At 47.1% G+C, this 20,315-nt stretch overlaps 1 protein-coding gene and 1 non-coding gene across 2 annotated transcripts in view; one reads left to right on the plus strand and one right to left on the minus strand.

Moving 5' to 3' along the window:
* The window catches only part of SUDS3 (SDS3 homolog, SIN3A corepressor complex component), a 34,579-nt gene extending 15,522 nt beyond the window's left edge, over nt 1-19,057 (minus strand). Inside the window, exons 1-7 of the mRNA XM_021703432.2 lie at nt 18,747-19,057; nt 16,740-16,809; nt 14,503-14,558; nt 12,488-12,559; nt 9,588-9,607; nt 8,159-8,315; nt 915-1,010 (exon numbers count right to left, since the gene is read on the minus strand). Of these exons, the coding sequence (XP_021559107.1) occupies nt 915-1,010; nt 8,159-8,315; nt 9,588-9,607; nt 12,488-12,559; nt 14,503-14,558; nt 16,740-16,809; nt 18,747-18,888 (613 nt within the window). The 5' untranslated portion in view covers nt 18,889-19,057. The remainder of the gene's footprint in view (nt 1-914; nt 1,011-8,158; nt 8,316-9,587; nt 9,608-12,487; nt 12,560-14,502; nt 14,559-16,739; nt 16,810-18,746) is intronic.
* Nucleotides 4,893-4,965, plus strand: TRNAS-ACU. The gene has a single exon. It is a non-coding gene; the product is annotated as a tRNA-Ser (tRNA).
* Nucleotides 19,058-20,315: the final 1,258 nt, after the last annotated feature.

Genomic DNA, 20,315 nt, shown 5'->3' on the forward strand with positions numbered 1-20,315 from the left:
GAGAACTTCCTCAATTTATGAAGTGCTTTTGTTCCGAAGATCTGAAGCCTTGCACACGTGTGTGCGCACACACACACAGATGTGGGCTTATTCTTCCCACATAACTTAAACTCTCAGTTGTGAAGACAAAGGAACCTGAAGTTAAACCCTTCCTTGGTGGCAGACAACTGAATCATTTTGTATAAATGGCTACTTATCCTCTCCTCATGAGGACAGAAACAGAATTTTGCCGTGTGTGCCCTCTTCCCCCTCCCATTTTTATGATTAAAGGGCTTTTTTATGTGACTGAAATCTCATTTGCTTTAATTTAACAACTTGCGTTCCACTGTTTTCGGGATGGAGATAACGGAGGTACAAAAGGCAGGTATTACTAGCCTCATTTTACAAGTAGAAAAATTAAGGCATGTGAAATCTGAGGTCGCCCTTGAGTCTCCAAATGTTAAAACCATGTTGAACTTGCAGCACGAAGTGCCTTTCCAAATAACTGTTCTCTACAAATTCCTCCCACCAGAAGCAGCAGCAATCGAGGACTCAATAATAAAACGGCCATTCCCAGGGCGCCTGGGTGACTCAGTCAGTTAAGCAGCTGACTCTTGGTTCGGGCTCAGGTCTGATCTCGGAGTCATGGGATCAAGCCCGACACTGCGCTCTGTGCTTAGCATGAAGCCTGCTTGGGATTCGCTCTCCCTCTCCCTCTGCCCCTCCTGCTTGTGCTCGGGCTTGCACTCTCTCTCTCAAATAAATAAATCTTTTAAAAAAATTGGCTATTCCCTAGCGCAGGGATAAATACAAATGCCTGCCAATCACATACAATTTCTGTGGGACAATGGCCATGTATATTCTAGCAAACGGATAAGCAAAGGATTCAACAGTCTTAAGAAAAAAGGCAATTAAGGCTTGATGCAAATGGATATCAGGAGCGGGTTTTCTCCTCTTGTCTGGGATGGGGACAGGATCATTTGGTCGCCTCCGCAACTTTCTGGTCATGATGGGTTTCACTTCCATAGAATCTGTGGCAAGAATTGAATGGGTAAATCTATCCAATTCCCACTTGAAGTCAGTAAGAATCGCTGTACTATAAGGGTATCTGCCCCACAGGCACCCAATCAGAACTGTTTTATTGGGAACATTTGGTTCACACTTGGCCTAAGCCAGACACCCACATCAGACATTAGCGAGGGGGCTGTGGTTAGAAGACTCAGACTGGCTGGCCTAAGCGCAGGCCCCTCTCGGAAATGCAGCTCAGCCGAGCAGTCTACCTGTGGGAGCATCTCTCCAGCATCCCCAAAACTAGAACTTTCCTCCTCTTCCCTCAAATTCAGAAGCCACAGAATGGTAGGCTCTTGGGATCAGAAGGAACCTTTGGATCATCTAGGTCAACCAATTCCTGCTGTTCCCATGGAGGGAGAACTGAAGCACACTCGTGCACAAGACTCTGAGAGGCCATGGGCCTCAGTGCCAACATCTTTATAGGACATGTTCATTTACAAACTTGGACTCTTTCATTTTGTTTTATAACCTCTTATAGCTACTTGACTATCAAGAATGATCTAATGAAGGCTCATAATAAAGTCTCTTTTATTCTTCTTAACTTCTCTTTGCAGCCTGACACTGTTGCTGACTCTCCTTGCCTTAAAATCTCCCCTCCCCGAGCCACAACCACACACATCTCTCCTCTCCTGATCTGCCTCCTTGGGCTCCTTTCTGCTGGTGACCACAGGAGTCCAGTCAGTTTTCAGCCTCTGTCCCAGTGAGTCTCCATCGCCAATGCCAGCTCCCCCAACCTTCTGAATGGCAACCTACGCCACCAACACCATCCACTCTCAGTGACCCAAGTGACCTCACTTCATGTCTCACCTCCGATGGCTGCCTCCTCTCCCGTGTCTCAGGGACATCACATCTTTCCCTTTTTTCCCAGCCAGAACAGAATCTGTCATTGTGACTTACCTTCCTTCCCCCAGAAATCATATTCACCAGATCATGGGCAGTTTTGCCATTAAACCACCTCTCAACTCTATCCCATCCTATTCTCACCTCCCTCAGAGCCATCTTCCTAAGACACAAATCAGATCATTCTACACATCCCCTTCTTGTTCAATACTTTTACGGCTCACCACACTCTACAGAAAAAAAGCCAAGTCTCTTTCTGGTCTTGTCCCTCCTTCATTCACACAAACACTGTGTGAGAGCTTCTGGCTAAGTCTCTCACCCAAGGTCACCTGCCTTACTATGCCCTCAAGCCTTTACACGTTGTCCCCTCTGCCTGGCCCCCTCTTTTCTGCCCGGCATACTCCTACACAACATCCCTTGAAAGCCAGTTCAATGCTCCCCATCCCATGATGGCTTCCACAGTCACACTATCTTCCAAGCAACCACAGCAAACCACAAGCAACCTCTGTACAAACCTCTGCTAGCAAACACCACACTGTATGGGACATTTTCCCCAGAGACACCTGAATTCCACCCCAGCACCTCACAATAGTTCGGGCACACAGGAGGGGCTCCACAGAGTCGTTTCCTGCAGAACGACTAGATGAGGTCAAGCCCGACGAGATCGTTCATTCATGACCATGCACACTATCAGCACAGCACACAGGACAGCCTTACGGAATTCAAGCGTAGCCCTTCCACCACAGCAACGGGCACGATCTGCGAGTATATAATCATCATGTGGACAAAGTCAAAAGATACTTCTGCGTGTTGCTCTAAGAAGGGAAATGGGCAACACTGATTTTTTTACCCCCTATAAATGGAGAAAAAATGATGAGAACCACAGATCTGGTGAGTATTTATTTGTAAAGGTGTACGTGGAAGAGGGCGCAGAAGGAAGGACAAACACACTCGCCCCTGAGAAAAGTGACGAGGGGAGACAGTCCGTCCTTTCTACAAGAAATCTCTCACCCTCCGCTGAGCTGACACTCTTCTCCAGTTACTTACTGGCCATCGGTGTGAATCCCTGCTGCAGCTGTGTGACCTAAGGCGGGCTATGTAAACACTCTGTCTCCACTCTCTTCATCTATAAAATGGAATTATCAGCAACACCTCCCCCACCGAATGTTGGGAGGGTTACAGGAGATGATACCAGGAGAGCCCTAAACATGGTGCCTGGCGTAGCAAGAGTTCAATCGATGCTAGTTTTTATTACCACATCTGCAGCCAGGAAAACACTATAGAAAAATCTTTTAGAGAAGTCAAGGTGCAAACAGCTGAATGAAGTTACATACTTGACGACAACCGAGTCAGCTGTGAGGCTTTGCAACATTCACGCCTAATTCAGAAAATAAGGTGTGAAGGGAGCTCACCCAACCCAAAGACCACTAGAGAAAAGCACTTAGCACGGGAGCATCATGGGATGTTCTGTCCACCAAAGACAATGGCCCAGTGCGCCCTGCCCTCTGGGCTGCCAAGTCTGGGGGGTGGGGAGGGTGGGCAATACATGATGGAAGCAAGCCAAGTAAAGGCACAGCTGAGAGAATGTGGGAATAACCTAGTCTAATCATGGCCAATAAGCTCAGAAAGTCGTACCTGCATCACTCATAGATCAGAAAATATAATCAAATTCTTCTTACAAAATAGTGAAAAATCAATCCATTTTATTAGCCTAGCCACCACAATAACCTAATCAATTTTCATCCAAAAGATGACTTCAACAGAAGGAAGGTGCTCTGAAAACGCCTCTGAAATGTACTGGCCTGTCCCCACCACCATCCAGGAGAGGAGGAGTGGGGAGAAGGCCTGGCCAGTGGTCCAGGTGGAAGATGGGACTCGTGGGGAAGACCACCATGTTAAGTATCACAGCCCCAAAACTACACAGATTACCTACTCCACTCACTTTGCTTCAACCTCCTGAGCTAGATTTTTCACAGAGAGAAAGGATATCTGACTACCTGGGTCTGAATCCACCCAGAAGTTCCACTTCTCACGAGAAGCAAGAGACTGGCCTTCGAGTTTATAACTTCAGGGTCCTTGGAGTTTGGCGAGAGTCCCAAGGGGCTCAAGCTGCATCCACCACAAAAATCAAACTTCCGGAAGGGACACCCAGACCTTGGAGCATGGCACCCAGGCAGAAGGCACTTAAGCAGGAAATCAGTCTGCCTCGCAGACGAGCCCAACACAACTCTGACTTAAATCAAAAAGCCTCTTGGGGCACCTGGGTGGCTCAGTTGTTTAAGCGACTGCCTTCGGCTCAGGTCATGATCCCGGAGTCCCGGGATCGAGTCCTGCATCGGGCTCCCTGCTCAGCGAGGAGCCTGCTTCTCCCTCTGACCCTCCCCTACTCATGTACTCTCTCTCTCTCATTCACGCTCTCTCAAAATAAATAAATAAATAAATCTTTAAAAAAAAAATCAGAAAGCCTCTCAGCAAACCTAGGACCCCTCATGGGTTTGCTTCCACGGGGATACTATCTGCGATCCAACCAAACACCAAACACCGGAGGGGCGGGGGGGGGGAGACAGGAGACAGAAACACCGAACAAGTGCTCCTCTCCGAACCACCTCAACTATGTGAAAATCGTGCAAATGCTCCTGCTCTGCTCACCAGCAAGGCCAGTAGGAACAGCCACACCTGGCAGGCACGGGCACTCCCCAGTGGCACTGGGCATGCTGGCTAAGAAATGGGCAGAGCCATCACAGCATCGTCCCTATGGAGACATATTCCCGATAATGGTAATTACCATACAATTAGCACTTTCCTGCTGGCCTTGGGTTCCACACTTCTCTGGGCCTAGTCATTCACTCCAACAGCTTACCTGTCTACAGCACACAAATGCAGTAAAAGCTTCACGTGAACACAGTTTAACTACTAAGACAAACCCATACTTGTTTAGCTACTGAAAAAATATCAGTTGCAGTGATTCAAAAGAGCATCCTTAAGAAAAAGAATGTTGGGGCGCCTGGGTGGCTCAGTCAGTAGAGCATGTGACTACTGATCTTGGGGTCATGAGTTCGAGCCCCATGCTGGGCATAGAGATTACATACATAAACAAATAAACTTAAATATATACATATCGGGGCACCCGGGTGGTGCGGTTGGTTAAGCATCTGACTCTTGGTTTCAGCTCAGGTCATGAGATCAGAGCACGGAGCTGGGCTCCACAGTCAGCGGGGAATCTGCTTGAGTTTCTCTCCCTCTGATCTTCCTCCCCGGCCCCCCAACACTGGTTTGCACTCTCTCATAAATAAAAAATTAAAAAGGCCACCGCAGAGCGACCACTATAGCAGATCAGCAATTACCCCCAAACCAGGCGCAGTGCAACATGGGGCGAACCTAGAGGCCCAGAGCAAAGCCAAGCAGGCCCCTCTCTAAGGGGCTGGCAGGCTCATCAGCATCAGGAATGGCCGCAGCGGGTGCCTGTGGGAGATGGGTGGGGAGAGGTGAGAGAAGAATCAAGGTCAGGTCTTCAGTGACCAACCAAGGTAGGAACAAAGGGCCCCATCTCCCTCAGGCCAAAGCTGTCCAGAGAACAAAGATGGTGTTCAACTGCAGAGAAAACTCACACTCAGGTAATTCCACCTACACCCTCACTACTCCAAGTGTGGTCCAGCCAACAGCATCAGCAGCCCCCGGGAGGCATTTAGAAATGCAGGGTCGCAGGCTCCATCCCAGACCCGCTGAAGCAGTAGCTGCACGTCACCAAGACCCCCAGCTGACTCACGCACACACCCAAGCCGGGGGGAGCACTAATGGATAATTCATCCCGGTCTCCTTACCAACAGTACACCTTTCCACCTACACAACCCGCTAGGTTCTTCTCAAGCGGTGTGGGCGGTGGAGAGAACCTCCCACCAACTCCCACAGAGTCTGCAAATGCTCTCAGTCCTGTTCGGACAAAGCAGGTCACTTGATCTCCCCATTCCCAATGGGTTATTTGGTCTAAGCTTCCCAGCCACCTCTAATTCCAACGCTGTTTTTCGAGAGATCTTCATGTTGAACCAGAAGAGAAGATTTTAAGAAATAGCTTTTCCGGGCAGCACTAAGCAACGCTGATACTGGGCATCAATCCACAAAGGTGAAATAAGTCACTCAATGAGAGGAATGCAATCAGGCCTTTAATCCAGCCCCACGGCAGCACCATCTGTGGAAACGCTCATTATCCTTCTAGCTCCACCGCCTGTTCTTCCGACACTCTATCATTACCTTGGCACAGCTTTCCATACCAAGGGTACCAAATGGCTTGAGGAAGGACATCGGTACCTTTAATGCCCATGGCTAGCTTTAAACACTGTGTAATCTATTTTACTGCGTAACAAATGACTTCCCTGCATTTATTTGTCTTTCCTACCCTGGCAGGCTCAGCCCCCAGTCACTGGAGGTGCCTCCCGTCCCAGTTAAGATTCTGGCTGCGGGGCGCCTGGGTGGTTCAGTCAGTTAAGCGTCTGCCTTCGGCTCAGGTCATGATCCCAGGGTCCTGGGATCGAGCCCCACCTCGGGCTCCCTGCTGGGCGGGGAGCCTGCTTCTCCTTCTCCCTCTGTCTCTCTGCCTACTTGTGCTCTCTGTCAAATAAATAAAAATAAAATCTTTAAAAAAAAAAAAAAAGATTCTGGCTGCAAAACGGCCTGGCCAAATAATGCCTACTGCTTGTAAATAATCAGGATGCCAAATCACAGGTAAGGTGATGATATCCTTCCCTGCAGATGGAAAGGGAGCAGCTATAAACTGACAATATTTCCCAGTAGCCTAATGAAGACTCCTGAACATCTGGTGGCTCCAGCAGAGCGCGAGGAGGCATCAATGCCAGAGACAGCCACCGTCAAAGAAAACGGTGTACAGGTCAGAACACAGGCAGACTGGTACGGAACAAGGCAGCACAGGGCTAGCGGTCTAATCAACAAAGCGTGGCCACAAGAACAAGACAGTGCTGTCTGAAGAGGCTATTTTAGCATTCACGCTCACCAAAAAAACATTTCTGAGCCGCCTTCAGAGGCCTTCAAGGAATTAATTTCTTCTGCCAAAGTCTTTCAAGGAGAGAGATACAAGAGAGATTTTTCAAGAATCAGACCCCCCACCCACTTCAGACACACCACATCATTCTCATAGGTCTCTCGTGGGGGTTGGGGCCAGAAGTTTATGTCACCTGAAGGGCCATGTTGGGTCACAGCGCCAGAAATACAGAAGGGGAAATACCACTTAACTGTTTTCTTTAAAGTCCGCCCCCAAGGACTTCACGTGCAAACAGTGCATCTCTCACGGACTGCTACTAAAATCAGACGTGCCAGAGCCGCAACACCTTCTGTACATGGCAGGAGTGAAATCTGGGGGTGCGCAGAAGGCACGCGCTTACACACCCAGGTGACAAACGCACCACTGACTTGTCTCGCAGCATTCGCTGACAAATTTTGCCATGTTCCCAAATATCGAGTTCAGGCCACTCCCCGCCCTGCATCCTTCTAGGATTCATCAGTCTGCACACATGGCAACAGAAGAGTCAGCCCATATTGCCTCTCCCTTAAACCTGCCTACACCCTGCTGAGTTCCTGGATGCGGATTCCTAAAAACTAGAAGGCAAGGGAGAGAATGGCAGAGTCTAATGTAACTTTACTACCTTCACAGGAAACTAGTTCAGTTTAGCTTCCTCCTGCCAAGTTTGTACCAACTCTGCCTGAAATGTTCACAGTAACACCTGGGGAAGGGATCTAAGAGCACAGATGATACAGTCAAACGCCATTGTTCTCACATCTAGGTCAAAGAAAGACAATGCCTTTTCTGTAATTAAGGCAGACTGGGGGGAAAAAAAAAAGCAGAGAGGCTCCCCCACCCCACCCCCCGGGGTCGTGGATAAGTCATCCATGAATGGCAGCTGACCCAGGAATGAAATAAAGCATAAGCCAGCAGCTGCAGCCACGACTAAAGATCTACATTTACTGAACATCCGTTATGCACAGGGCACTGTGCTAGGCACTCACATTTCTGACCACAATCCTGTAAGACAAGGTCTGATCAGCCCAGTTTTATAGAGGGGGAAATAGGCTCAGAGACATTCAGTGGCTTGACCAAAGTCACACAGCCAATACCAGACAGAGCTTAAACGGGTCAAAGCCCACCCTCCTCCCGGCTGGCTCCGCCCAGAGGAGGAACTGAGTTAGGACAGAGGAGGGACCGCCGCACCCCTCCGGTCCCCCCCAGCCTCCCAGGATCCTGCTCTGGGTGCTTTCATACCTCCCGTCAGCTCCATCGTCAGCTTTTCATTTTCGATCATTTTCTTCTTCTCCTCCAGCTCAGCAATCAGGTTCTCTTTCAGCTCCACCTTCTTGTCTTCAAATTCTTTCACCGCTGCCTTCTTTTCTTTAATGTAGTTTCTCTCCACCTGTTCAGTCTGAGCAAAAGAGAAAACACAGGCTAGGGCTCCATGGGGCCCTTGCAGCCAGGGCTCCAACTCCAAGTCTGGCTCTGCACTCAAGGGCCCAGAAAACACCTTTATGAGAAAGGTGGGACAGCGGCACTCACACATGCACTGGCCGTAACGGGATGTCTGGGAGCAAGTATCCCAACGAATGCATAAAATTGAACCATACAACTTCTGCTTGTCTTTATGAGCATACCCAGCTTGCTACTCAGTATTTCCTCTCTTCCGCCTCTTACACTGCATTGCTTCTATGTTAAAACTTAAGATTCTCAAAGACAAACTCTTTTAAAGCCACAATTTCAAAGGAAAACAGTACATTCCGGATGAAATACCTACATTGAAAATTAACCGCAATTACAAAATACTGAGTCAGGGTGGCCCACGTTACTGTATTTGTTGATACTGATACCAAGATAAAGATCAACTAGAGTAGAAGATCATCTATTAGGTACCTGAACCCTTAAGTACTCAAACATTGAAACAATACTAAATAAAAAGGCATTCATTTTTTAAATCTCACCACCGTATTAAGTGAAGAACAAGGGAGCTTATGGTGGGCTATGACTGTGGATCACGTAATCCTGCGGGCTGTGACTATGTGTGTTGCACTGACTTCAGTAGTAAAATGGTTTCTGATAACGTGCTCTGTTAAAGCATGACCTTGTCACACCCATGTGTGGCTCTGATAAAGTCAGGACTCCCCCCACACATACAAACTAGCCACCCCAGGAACAGATTATCATCCAAGATTCAGGCTCTCATTTCTGTACCACAGCACCGTGCTTCACAAAGAACCAACATTCTGGTGTCTGCTGAAGAAAAGGAAAAATGTTAAATCCATCTTTCCTACTGACCCAGACAGCTTCGGCTGTAAAACTAAACCACTGAGCCAATTCAGAGACTGGGCTGCATTAAGGACCAATATAACAAATTATTAGACCATTATAATTCAGACATACTCCCCAATGGATTTAACGTGAAAGTCAACAAGAAAGCAGTGATGGGTGAGTATCCCCTAGTCCCCTGTGATCATCAGAGGCTGCCCAACCTATAAATGAATAGATGGGAATTTCTAAACTGAGACCCAAAATGTCCTTTAGTCAAACAAAACAGTGATGAAGGCCTGCAGCTGGGGGCTTCTTAACTGTCCATTTGGTGACAGAAGGAAAGGTCTCTGGATTGGGAGAGCAAGATTTCAGTCTCAGAAAGGGCCTGCAAACCCAGAAGATCCAAGGTACTTACTTCCAGCTGGAGGAAGAGTTCTGAAAGAGATAAAACATGCAATTAGATTCGCTAGGCTGTGTCACCTTTCTAGACAGCGATGGTAGGATTCATTTAGAAGCAGTAATTGCTTTCTGAAAGCATGGTTACACAGAGCAAATGCTTCCATCAGTAAAGTGTTGATATACATGAGGGGGAAGGATGGAAGAAGCACTCATGTCTAGTTAAAATTTGGCCCTGAACAGAATCACTTCCGGCAGTTCTGCCCAAGGGCAAAAGCAAGCAGCAGAAACCAAACTACCCCGGCAATATAAAACTGGAAGCTATCCCTTCTTTCACTCAGTCCATAACCTCCAACGGTCCTACAGGGTAGGATGGGTCAGGAAGGAACAGCGCAGTTACTCCAGAAGCAGACTCAACACTGGTATTTTTAAAGCACGGGTGAAGGGCTGTGTGTGGCAAGGAAGGCTATTCCTGGAGAACTCAGAGGGCAGAGGTTCTGTGCCTGCCCAAGGCGTTCTTCACAGGCCACCAAGCCCCCTCGTATGGCTGCTCCTCTATGGCAACGCCCTCTGGGTCTGAATGTAGCCCCTCCTGAGGACCTTTCACTTACCAACCCCCTCCAGACACGTCCAGGTGTCCACTGGAGAGTAGTCAACAGCTTATTTATCACCTGCTCTGTGCAGGCAATTAACAATTGTTTACCCAGCAGCTCCCCCATTGCTAGATTATAAGCCTCTCTACAGAGAACGAAATAGGTCCATGGCATCTCATCTTCCCTGGGTGACAGTGGAGTGCTGCCTACGTCACACAGATTGCTGGTGAACCAACAACTCCAGGAGGCGCTGTTCACATTTCACCAGTCTCCTTCACAAATGTGATGAAGACTATGGATCTCTTTCCCTCTAAAACAGCATATATGCACATCCACATGTAATTTCATAGAATTTTGAGTTTCAGGACTCCCGATTAAGAATTCAGATCTCAGACCTCAATTAACAGATGTTGAATAAAAAATTTAACTGGGGAGGGGTATCTGGCTGGCTCAGTCAATGAAGCACAGGACTCTTAATCTCAGGGTTTTGAGTTCAAGCCCCACGCTAGGCGTGGAGCCTACTAAAAAAAAAAAAAAAAAAGAAAGAAATTTAACTGTGCAAAGGGACAGGACAAGCCACTCATTTTCTAACACCCCTCCCCACCCCCCAGTAGCCCTGATCACTCTGGCCCTGGGAACGGCTGAGCACATGAGCCCAGGCACACCCAGCCCAACACGCTCACTCCCACAGGTGCTTTAGATGCACAAATGAACTTGATGCATCAACTATGTGCCATTCTCAGAAATCACCCCTGCACCAAGTCAAACTGGCAATCACCTCTCAGAGCTGCTGGTCATCGTCTGAGTTACAATAACCAGGCACCAACACAACTAGAACAGGTGGGTTAGCTCTGCGAGAATGTGCTCTTTAAGGCTCAAGCTGGGACTGACTTAGTTCTTCTGCATTCCTACCTGGGGGGCAGGGGAGAGAAATGTTTCTGAAAGAACACGCAAGGACAGGATTGAGAGTGGAACTAAGGCAAACCACTCAATACTCACGCTGCAGTTCTAGCTGCAGAAAAATGGCTCATGTCAATTTACTTTCCTTACTTGCATCTTAAACCAATTCCATGAGGCATTCGTACCCCTCCTGCAGATGGGGAACCTGAGGCTCCAAGAGCAAAACCTGCTTACAGTCATAAGACCTAAAGTGCAGAGAGAAGACCTAAACCTAGGACCTCACCCCTCCACAGTGCACCTCCTTTCCCTGCTAGAGGGCAACACCGAGAAGGCAGGGGATTCCACAGATTCCCAAGGAGATGCCTCAGGACCTCAGATCGCAGTGGGGGTAACCTCAGGGGCAGGGGGGATGTGGGCGGGCAGAAGACTAATGGCTATTAGTTCCATCTTCCCAGTGCCTTCCACACCCTTCAGCTCCCTTTCTACCTGCTGGTATACACAGGACATCTACTCCCCAGAGGGGGGAAAAGTTCCACCAACAAGAAGCTGGGAAGACACCGGATCAGAAAGCGAGGGGACAGGAGCCTGAGGAATGGCACCCAGACCTCATCTGAAAACCCAGCATTACTTTCACCACCGAAGGAACAGGCACCATGCTGGTGCTCAAAATGCTGGCTGACAAGGAGCTTCCAAATCGAACACTTACGACACATTTCCTGTAAGCCCAGGAATCTGTGTTCACACACTTTGAACAGTCATCACATCTTACTTTTTGCATGACTACCTCAGGATGTTCCTTAACTTTTCCCACATTTGGATGTCTTTTGTCAATGAAATCGCACATTTCCTAAAGTCAAGGACAATGTGTTCCACTATTCCATGTTGCTCAGAGCTTAGATGTAGCAGGTGCTCAAAAAATTCTTACTGCATGAATACATTTACCGTGTACAACAAACCAAAGCATACTCTTCCCCTAAATGCTTATAATACTCGAGGAGAAAAACAAGAGAACACCCCTTCCTCCCGGAGCAGAGGATACCAGAAGAAACAAACTTCAAGCAAGAGTGAAACAAGCTACAATTCTTTCCCATGTAGCTCCTCTGATGGTCCATTCAGGCAGCAATGCAGACGTGAGAAAGAATGTGCAAGACCACTCACTGTGGGGGCACCAGGGAGAATAACTGCATGGAGCCACCACTAGTAAGCTCAACTACAGGCCGTTCATTGGCCACTGGAAAAAAAGATGAGCCAGTTTTATACAACTGTGGCTTTGGAGTCTCTCTTCCCCAAAACTCTCCCCTCCACCATTTCTGAGAATATATGCGTTGCGTTTTAGACAGCAGCTCTTACGGCCACACTATATCGATGATCAGCAAAAGCAAAAACACCTGAAGATGATTTGCTCCCACCTAAGACAGAGCCTCACCTGCATTTCGGATCCTCTCTTTGTACTGCTGATCCAGTTTTTTCATCCTCTTCTGATATTCCTGTAATGTACCTGATTTTGAGATTTACAAAATAAAATGTTACTTTGAAGATCAATCTGCTCTACATTTCAGTTCCTAAAACAGCAGTAACTGTTTTAATACGATCAGAGTAAATAAAACACAAACCAGGGAAAGGCACGTGCAAAGAGAGCTAACTAGACTCTGGTTCTCAATTAAGGCCCAGAGCAGAAATCACCCCACCTAGTGGATTAAGACTCTCTAGCAAGTGATGGGGAGTAGAAAGGCACAGGCTTCCTCAAGTGATTCTGATCATCTGCTGCTAAGGTTTGAGTCAATGGGCCTCCCCTTTCTGAAAAAAGCTCACTCTCGCTCAGTAAGGCCCAGATCAATGCTGTCCAGTAGAACTTTCTCTGCAACGGTGAAAAGGTCCTAGATTTCACTGTCCAATATGGGAGCCACTAGTCATACGTAGCTACTGAGCACTTGAAATGTAGCAAGTGCAACTGAGGAACTGAATTATTAATTTAAGTAGCCACACACAGCCAGTGACAATTCTCAACAACTCAGGTATAGATTTTCACCAAATGTCTACTCATGTCATTGCTTTTCCAAAAAGCAGTGAATTACAAGGGTCACAACTAATGAGGGAAGTACTTCCTGATCATAATGTGTTACTAGGGTATATTAACGGTATCTTCTTCAAAATCCCTCACTCAACCATGCCAGGTTTGCCCTACAGACTTGCTAGAGTGGAATGTATTTCTTTCTCTGGCAACACTTCCATTATTATGGGGAAAAAAAAACAGAAATAAAACAAAGATGTGTGAATGCAACTCATGCAAACCTTTTTTCACTATTTAGCAGAAATCAATGTCAGATGGCTAGTTCAGGCAATGTAAGGACCTAGTGGAACTTCACTGATGAGGGGGCTCCACAAAGGTAAGCCAAAGAGTTGCTGGCCACAGCTGTCCCTGAGCCCCGGTGCACACCACAGTGCTAGACACCCTTCACGGGTAATCACATCGGCTTCCACTTTCTGCATTTCAAAGACTGGAAAACAAATTTAAACAAGAGGAAGTGATGTGCCCAAGGTCAAATTTCCAGAAAGCAGTACAGTTAGGGTTCAAGCCCGTGACGGCCCTCGAAAGCCAATGCTCTTAACCCCAGACTGAACTGCCTTCAGCAGGAAATCGCACTGGACAAGATACAATCCACTTTTAACTTATAAAACAAACAATAGAGAACACAATAAAGATAACCCACAGCTCATCAGCATTTAGTTTAGAAAAAAAATGGTACAGTTTTGTATATTCTTTGGCAACAACGTCTCTCCTAAAAACGTCTAGCTTTAGGCTCACAGTGGATTTCAGCTCATGCTCTTCAGAAGGCCCTAAGTAGGGATGCCTGGGTGGCTCAGTCGGTTAAGCAGCTGCCTTTGGCTCAGGTCATGATCCTGGGGTCCTGGGATGGAGCCCTGCATCGGGCTCCTTGCTCAGCGGGGAGCCTGCTTCTCCCCTGCCTGTGCTTGCTGTCTCTTTCTCTCTCTCTCTCTCGTTGTCAAATAAATAAATAAAATCTTAAAAAAAAGGGCGCCTGGGTGGCTCAGGTGGTTAAGCGACTGCCTTCGGCTCAGGTCATGATCCTGGAGTCCCAGGATCGAGTCCCGCATCGGGCTCCCTGCTCGGCAGGGAGTCTGCTTCTCCCTCTGACCCTCCCCACTCTCGTGCTCTCTCTTTCTCATTTTCTCTCTCGAATAAATAAAATCTTAAAAAAAAAAAAATCTAAAAAAAAAAAAAAAGGCCCCAAGTGAGGGTTCAAAAATATTTGAAAATCGCCACTTTACTGATAGCAGAAGATAGCAAAGTGCATGCTGGACAGCTGAATCAGCCAGACCGAATTTTAAGTCACTCCCACATGGGAGTGAAATATACAGATTTCAAAGGCTTGCAATATTAAGTATATTTAGAAATGAAGGGTTAAACCACACACCAACCTTCCTGCAGTTGTTGCAACTGTCTCTTGAGAGAAGCCAGTTTATCCTGATACATCCTGCAAAGAAAAACAACAAAAGCCACACTGAAAGACAGAAACATTCAATACTCGATTCCAAAATCATCTACACACAGGAATTACCTGGGTTGTTATGGGAATGTCATTAATGTCCTTTAGGAGACAGAGAAAACTGAAGTCGGCCAGCTGGTTTAAAATGTACCAGCAGCTAAAGGGATCAGAAAGGGACAAGGATTCTGTGTTCTTGAATTATAGCCTAATTCTGCAGATTCTCTTGTGTTATCCCACCTTTAGAGAATCAGTATGAAATCTACAAATATGAAGACACGCAGATTTTAATAAGTGACAATGATAAACAGGCAAGAAGATACAAAAACTGAAAGTGTGATGCCATTTTCTTATGGATTTAGAAGTAACACACACGAAAATGTAGCAAAGGCATTAAACACAGCAGCTCTTCTATCAACTCTACAATTAGATTATAAATTCCAAAGAAGTAAGATTATGCCTTTGGCACGTTTTTCTATGTAGATAGCATAGCTGTGTAAGCATCAAGTTAATCAACTTTCATGTCATTTTTTAAAAGCACTACTCTTTTAGAATCAGAGAAATAATATTCAGTAACAAAAGTTAAAATGCAGGATTTATTTGCAGCCCCAGCTGGTTAAGATCACGCAGCACACACAAAGCAAAAGCGCCTAGCATGTTCTTCCCCCCCTCCCCCCGCCCCCGGACACCAAATGGATTATATGCAATTGTACACCCCGGCAAGTCTGTTTAAATGGTGGATTCCACAAGTAAATCTTATTTCAACAGTATTTCTGCTTCTACCTGGAAAACACCCCCAATTTTACAGTGACAAAAACAAGATTTGCAACCTGAATGAACACTGTCCAACAAATAACAGGCACAATAGCTTTTTGACTGCTCCAGTAAGGGCTGTAAATACAACCCAACTATTTACACAGATTGAGGAGAGAGTGGGCAGAATCCGGGAATTACACAGGAGGTCTGATCAAAAGATCAATGAGAATTCTGATGTACTCTCAACACTCACCTTGAATCACACAAGGCATTCAATTTTAATCAAAAATTTTTCTGTATCCAGTATTAAGGGGCACGTTCAATTAAAATATAATCTCAAAAGAATGCTTAAACATGCCAAATAGAGGAAACAGATATATAAACTGCACACAGTAAGTCAGTATTTGGAACCCAGTGTATTTAATTTTCCACCACATCGAATGCGGTAAACAATGCCTTTGCCTTCTGAGTCTGTCTTTGAAAGGGAACATTAACAGATTGAAAAAATAAACAAGCGGAACAAATTCAGATTTGGGAAAAGGAAAGGTATGTGGAAATGGTTCAAGGTAAATCGGTAAAAAGCCTAAAGAGAATAAAAATAAAAAGCAAGCAGTTTCAGGAATGAAGCTGTGAGAAAAAGCACATGAATTATTAAAGTAATCCTTCTTTATTCAGCATCGCTGGAATTTAGCTGAATTACCCTTTTGGGTTCCAGAGCTTGAAAAGGGTAACAGAATCCAGAGGATGGTCACGAACCATTTGCAAATAGGACCTATAAAAAAAGGAACGTGGATCATCTAGTTTAAAGATAAAAGAATTTAAAGTCAAATCAAGATCCTCAAAATACATTCAACAAATACATGTGGGATCTATTTTATACAGTCTTGCATCCGTGTTTACAATAAAAGTGAGTGCTTTTCGTTCTCTGGGCACATTTAGAGAAGGCTCGAGCAGGAACGTATGACAAGTGCAAAGAGCACTGGAGCAGAGTCAGGAGCCCTGCTCTCCAGTCCAGCTTTCCCTGAGCTCTCCAGGCAGCCAGCACACCATCAGCTCTCGGAGGGGTCACCCCCATTTGAGAACCAAATAGCTATGACACACCATTTACCCTGAGCAATAGTTTTCACATTTAAACAAAACCACAAAAACAAAAACACGAAGAATTGGGAAACAGTTCTCTCCTGATACGTGGCCTTATTTTCCTGGGATCATTTCCCTCAAGGCTCTTCCTAGCCAATGCTCAAAAGATTCTTTTAACAGGAAGACCGATTACACATGACAAATTTATAGGGGGAAACTAAACACATACACATGGACCTTGGACTCTCTATGGTCAAAACCATACACATAAGGTCACTGTCAAGATTTCCTTGTCAATTCTGTATTCCAAACAAGAAATATAAGAATCATACTCACTGTTCCTTCATTTCTACATAGTCCTCTTCATCATGCTTTGCCAGGTCAGTTTCACTAGCATCTTCAGTGTCTAAGTAAAATCAGGGAAGAAAAGTCTGTTAAAATCATAATTCATAAAATTGTTATCACCTGACGAAGTGACACTTAAACTTCTGTAAAATGAACACAGGCCTGCGGGAAGCCATCAGTGAAAAATATTAGTTACTTTAGAAAAGAAAATGCCATTTTCAACTTAGACATGGCCAGACTTATGCAAAGAGCTGCCTTCATCTGAAGTGCCCCCAGAGAACAGGGTCCATTAGAGGTAGGCAGTCATGGTCAAGGCTGCTACTCCTGCAGAAGCCACAATGGCAGTTCACGAAACGGCGCTGTGAGTGTCAGACAGGACAACTAGAGGCAGCCAGGTCTTGCTCACTGCTCCAAAACGACCTAGTAAGTCCATTCTCTTCTGGTCTACGTCCTTAACAGATTTTACACCACATATATACAAAGGAGAATCCAAACCAATGAAGTGAAATATTTTCACAAAGTTACAACTAAAGAGAGAAGAAAGGACACAAAATGATCAAACACAAAGTGTTTCAGATCATTTTAAACATTGTTCTTAAAGTAAATAGCGGAGTGTCTACATAATTTCAACAGCCCTACTTGAGAAAGGATAAAGATCAATTTTGGCTTCGCCGCTCCCCCTTGTGGACATTAAGAGCAGTTACAAGTGTTTCACATTCAAAATCCCGGGTTAAGCCCCGTCTTCAAATGTAGTTTAACCAAACGCAATTAGTTCCTTCAACTTTATTATCTGCACATGTCGCTGCCTTTTTAAAGGCTGCTGCAGATCCAAATCTTCACAAGCCTTCTCCTCTTTCAGTCAAGAGACCTTCACTGAATTCCTGTCATATGCCAGCCACTGTACTTGGCACGTGGGGAACTGAGATGAATAAAACATATTCCTCATTCCAGCAACTAGTCCAACCATTTGCTCCACAGCCTTATTCTGTGCCAGAATAGTCCACCCATATATCGGTCTCTATCTCCTCTTTCTTCTCCCCTGTCCCCCAAGTCCCTCCTTCCCATAACTGTTTTTTTTCCCCCCCACCTCTCTCCTTCTCCGGTAGCTCCTTCCTCAATCCTTCCAAACAGTCTTCCTCACACTTGCCAAACTATAAACCCCAGTTTGAAAAAACTGGGCTTTGAGGCAGTAATGATAACGCAAAGAACGTGGAACTGAAAACACAACACCTGGGCACCATTAAGCAAATCCCTATCTTCCCTGTGCCTGCTTCCCCAGTGCTACAAAAACATCTACTGAGTACCAGGCCAAGTACCTTACGCACATCTCATTTAATCCTCACACCTACGCTCGGAAGCCCCCTTACAGCCGGGGAAACTAAGGCTCGCAAGCTTAAGTAAGTCTAGGGTCACAAAGCTGGGTTCAGTGAGCCAAATTCAGACCTAGATCTGGCTGATTCCAGGTTCCGTTCTTTTAAGCAACCTGAACTGCGCCACCCAAAGTAGGGTTGCCTAAAGCATTTCCTCGGGGTGGAGGGTCTGGGGGGAGCAACTTGGGAACCTGGAAGCCAAACTGGGCTTTGCTCTGATCCTCTCCGGAACTAAAAAGGGGAGGGGTACTGAAGATACTCAATGGAAGGCTTTCTCATTCCAACCAGGAAAGACCTGAGGTTCACCAGAGACGGTTGAGGGAAGAGGGACAGAATCTTAAAGGGGCTTCCGTCTCTGACAGCAGCTCCCCAAGTCCCTCCTTCCCATAACTGTTAGGGTACGACGTCCCCACAGCGGCCCCGGGCCCAGCGCAGGTGGGGGTAACTTCCCGGAGCCGTGCACCTCCCAGCGGCCCCTTCAAGCCTCCCCCAGCCCCGGAGGTCGCCCCGCCCCGCTCCGTGCAGCCCACTCACTCCCTCTTCGGTCCCGCCCCGCTCCGTGCAGCCCACTCACTCCCTCTTCGGTCCCACCCCCGCCCCGGGCCGCCGGGCCAGCCAGACGACGCACCTTCATCGGACTCGCGGCCCCGGCAGCTGCGCTCGTCGTCCTCGGCGCTCTCCAGCTCTTCGTCCTCCTCGGGGTAGTACTCCGGTGCCGGCGGTGCTCCAGCCGGGGCCGGGGCCGGAGCCAACAGTCCCGCGGCACTCATGTCGCCTCTGGCCGCGGCTGAGCGTCTCAACCAGCGACCGCGGCCGCGCGCCCTGCAGACTCGACGCCCGCCTAGCAGCCCCCGAGGGAGCCGCCAACTCGAAGAGTGGGAGCCGCGAAAGTCGCGGCGACCCCTTCCCTGTCTCCGCCAAGCTCCGCCCCGCGCGCCAGCTCTCGGCAACGGGGGCCTCGCGCCGGCGGCGACTTCCGGGTCGCGAGCTGCCCGAGGCCCGCCTGACTCCGTCATCCTTGAGGTGGAGAGGCCGCCGGACGCCCCCTTCGTCTTAACCTCGGCCCTTTCATGCTGTCTTTAAAATCCTCAACGGGTAGTGGGGAGGGGTGGAGACAAGTTCTCTAGAATTAGGCAAATCCTTGGACAGACCTGGCCGCTGCTAGGACCCCGAAGCTTGCAGGCGACTTCTGGAAACAGCCGCCAGGCGGCGCAAGGAGCCAGAACTAAAGCGAGGATCCTTAGCGACCTGAGAGAGGCAGAAGGGTTGAAGGTGGTCTCTGGTTGACATAGGTGAACGACATGAACCATCCCCTTTATAGGCTGGGAAACGCTGACATCTCGAATTTTCGTGATCATTCCCCAGAGCCTAGCTCCTCCCCTAATTGGAGCTTTATTGAGAACTAAAAGGCAAGGCTGTTGAGAATTCCATTCTGGGGTCCGCAAAAGGGTGTTTTCCCAGTCGGTGGGAGTCTTTTCTATTTGTACAGTTGTTCTCAATAAGGTGTTCTCCCGATTTTACATATGAGAAAAGAACATTTACCTAAAAAATGGTAGCGTCCAGCCTGCCTTGTTTACACGATCACACCCAAGCGCTGTACATTACTGCTGCCTCATATTTCTTAGAATATTAATTTTTTAAAAGGTGCTTTTCCCCATCCAATAACTTGCTAACAACTCTCAACTGAGCAAGCGGAACATTTGCCTGCAGGAAGTTAATTAAACTAGCATAAGGAAGGTGCTATGTGGAAACTTAGAAAACAAGAGAACTGAATACCTGCATGAATTAATTCATGTGATTCCTTCTGAGTAGGAGACACTGTGTTATAAGCTTTACTTAATGACCGAATTTAGGATGTCCCTTGTCTAGTTGTGGGTAGTGAGATAAGGGGTAAGGAAAAGAGCCTAGGATGTTTGTTTGTTCAAAGTAACCCTGCCCCCTTTATGTTGTATCCAAGTCGCCATAGAATAACTTTTTTTTTTTTTTAAGATTTTATTTATTTATTTGACACCGAGAAAGACAGCGAGAGAGGGAACACAAGCAGGGGGAGTGGGAGAGGGAGAAGCAGGCTTCCTGCAGAGCAGGGAGCCCGATGCGGGGCTCGATCCCAGGACCCTAGAATCATGACCTGAGCCGAAGGCAGACGCTTAACAACTGAGCCACCCAGGCGCCCCAATAAATAACTTTTTTTAAAAAG

Source organism: Neomonachus schauinslandi, chromosome 14, assembly GCF_002201575.2.
Source record: "Neomonachus schauinslandi chromosome 14, ASM220157v2, whole genome shotgun sequence".
Lineage (NCBI taxonomy): Eukaryota > Metazoa > Chordata > Mammalia > Carnivora > Phocidae > Neomonachus > Neomonachus schauinslandi.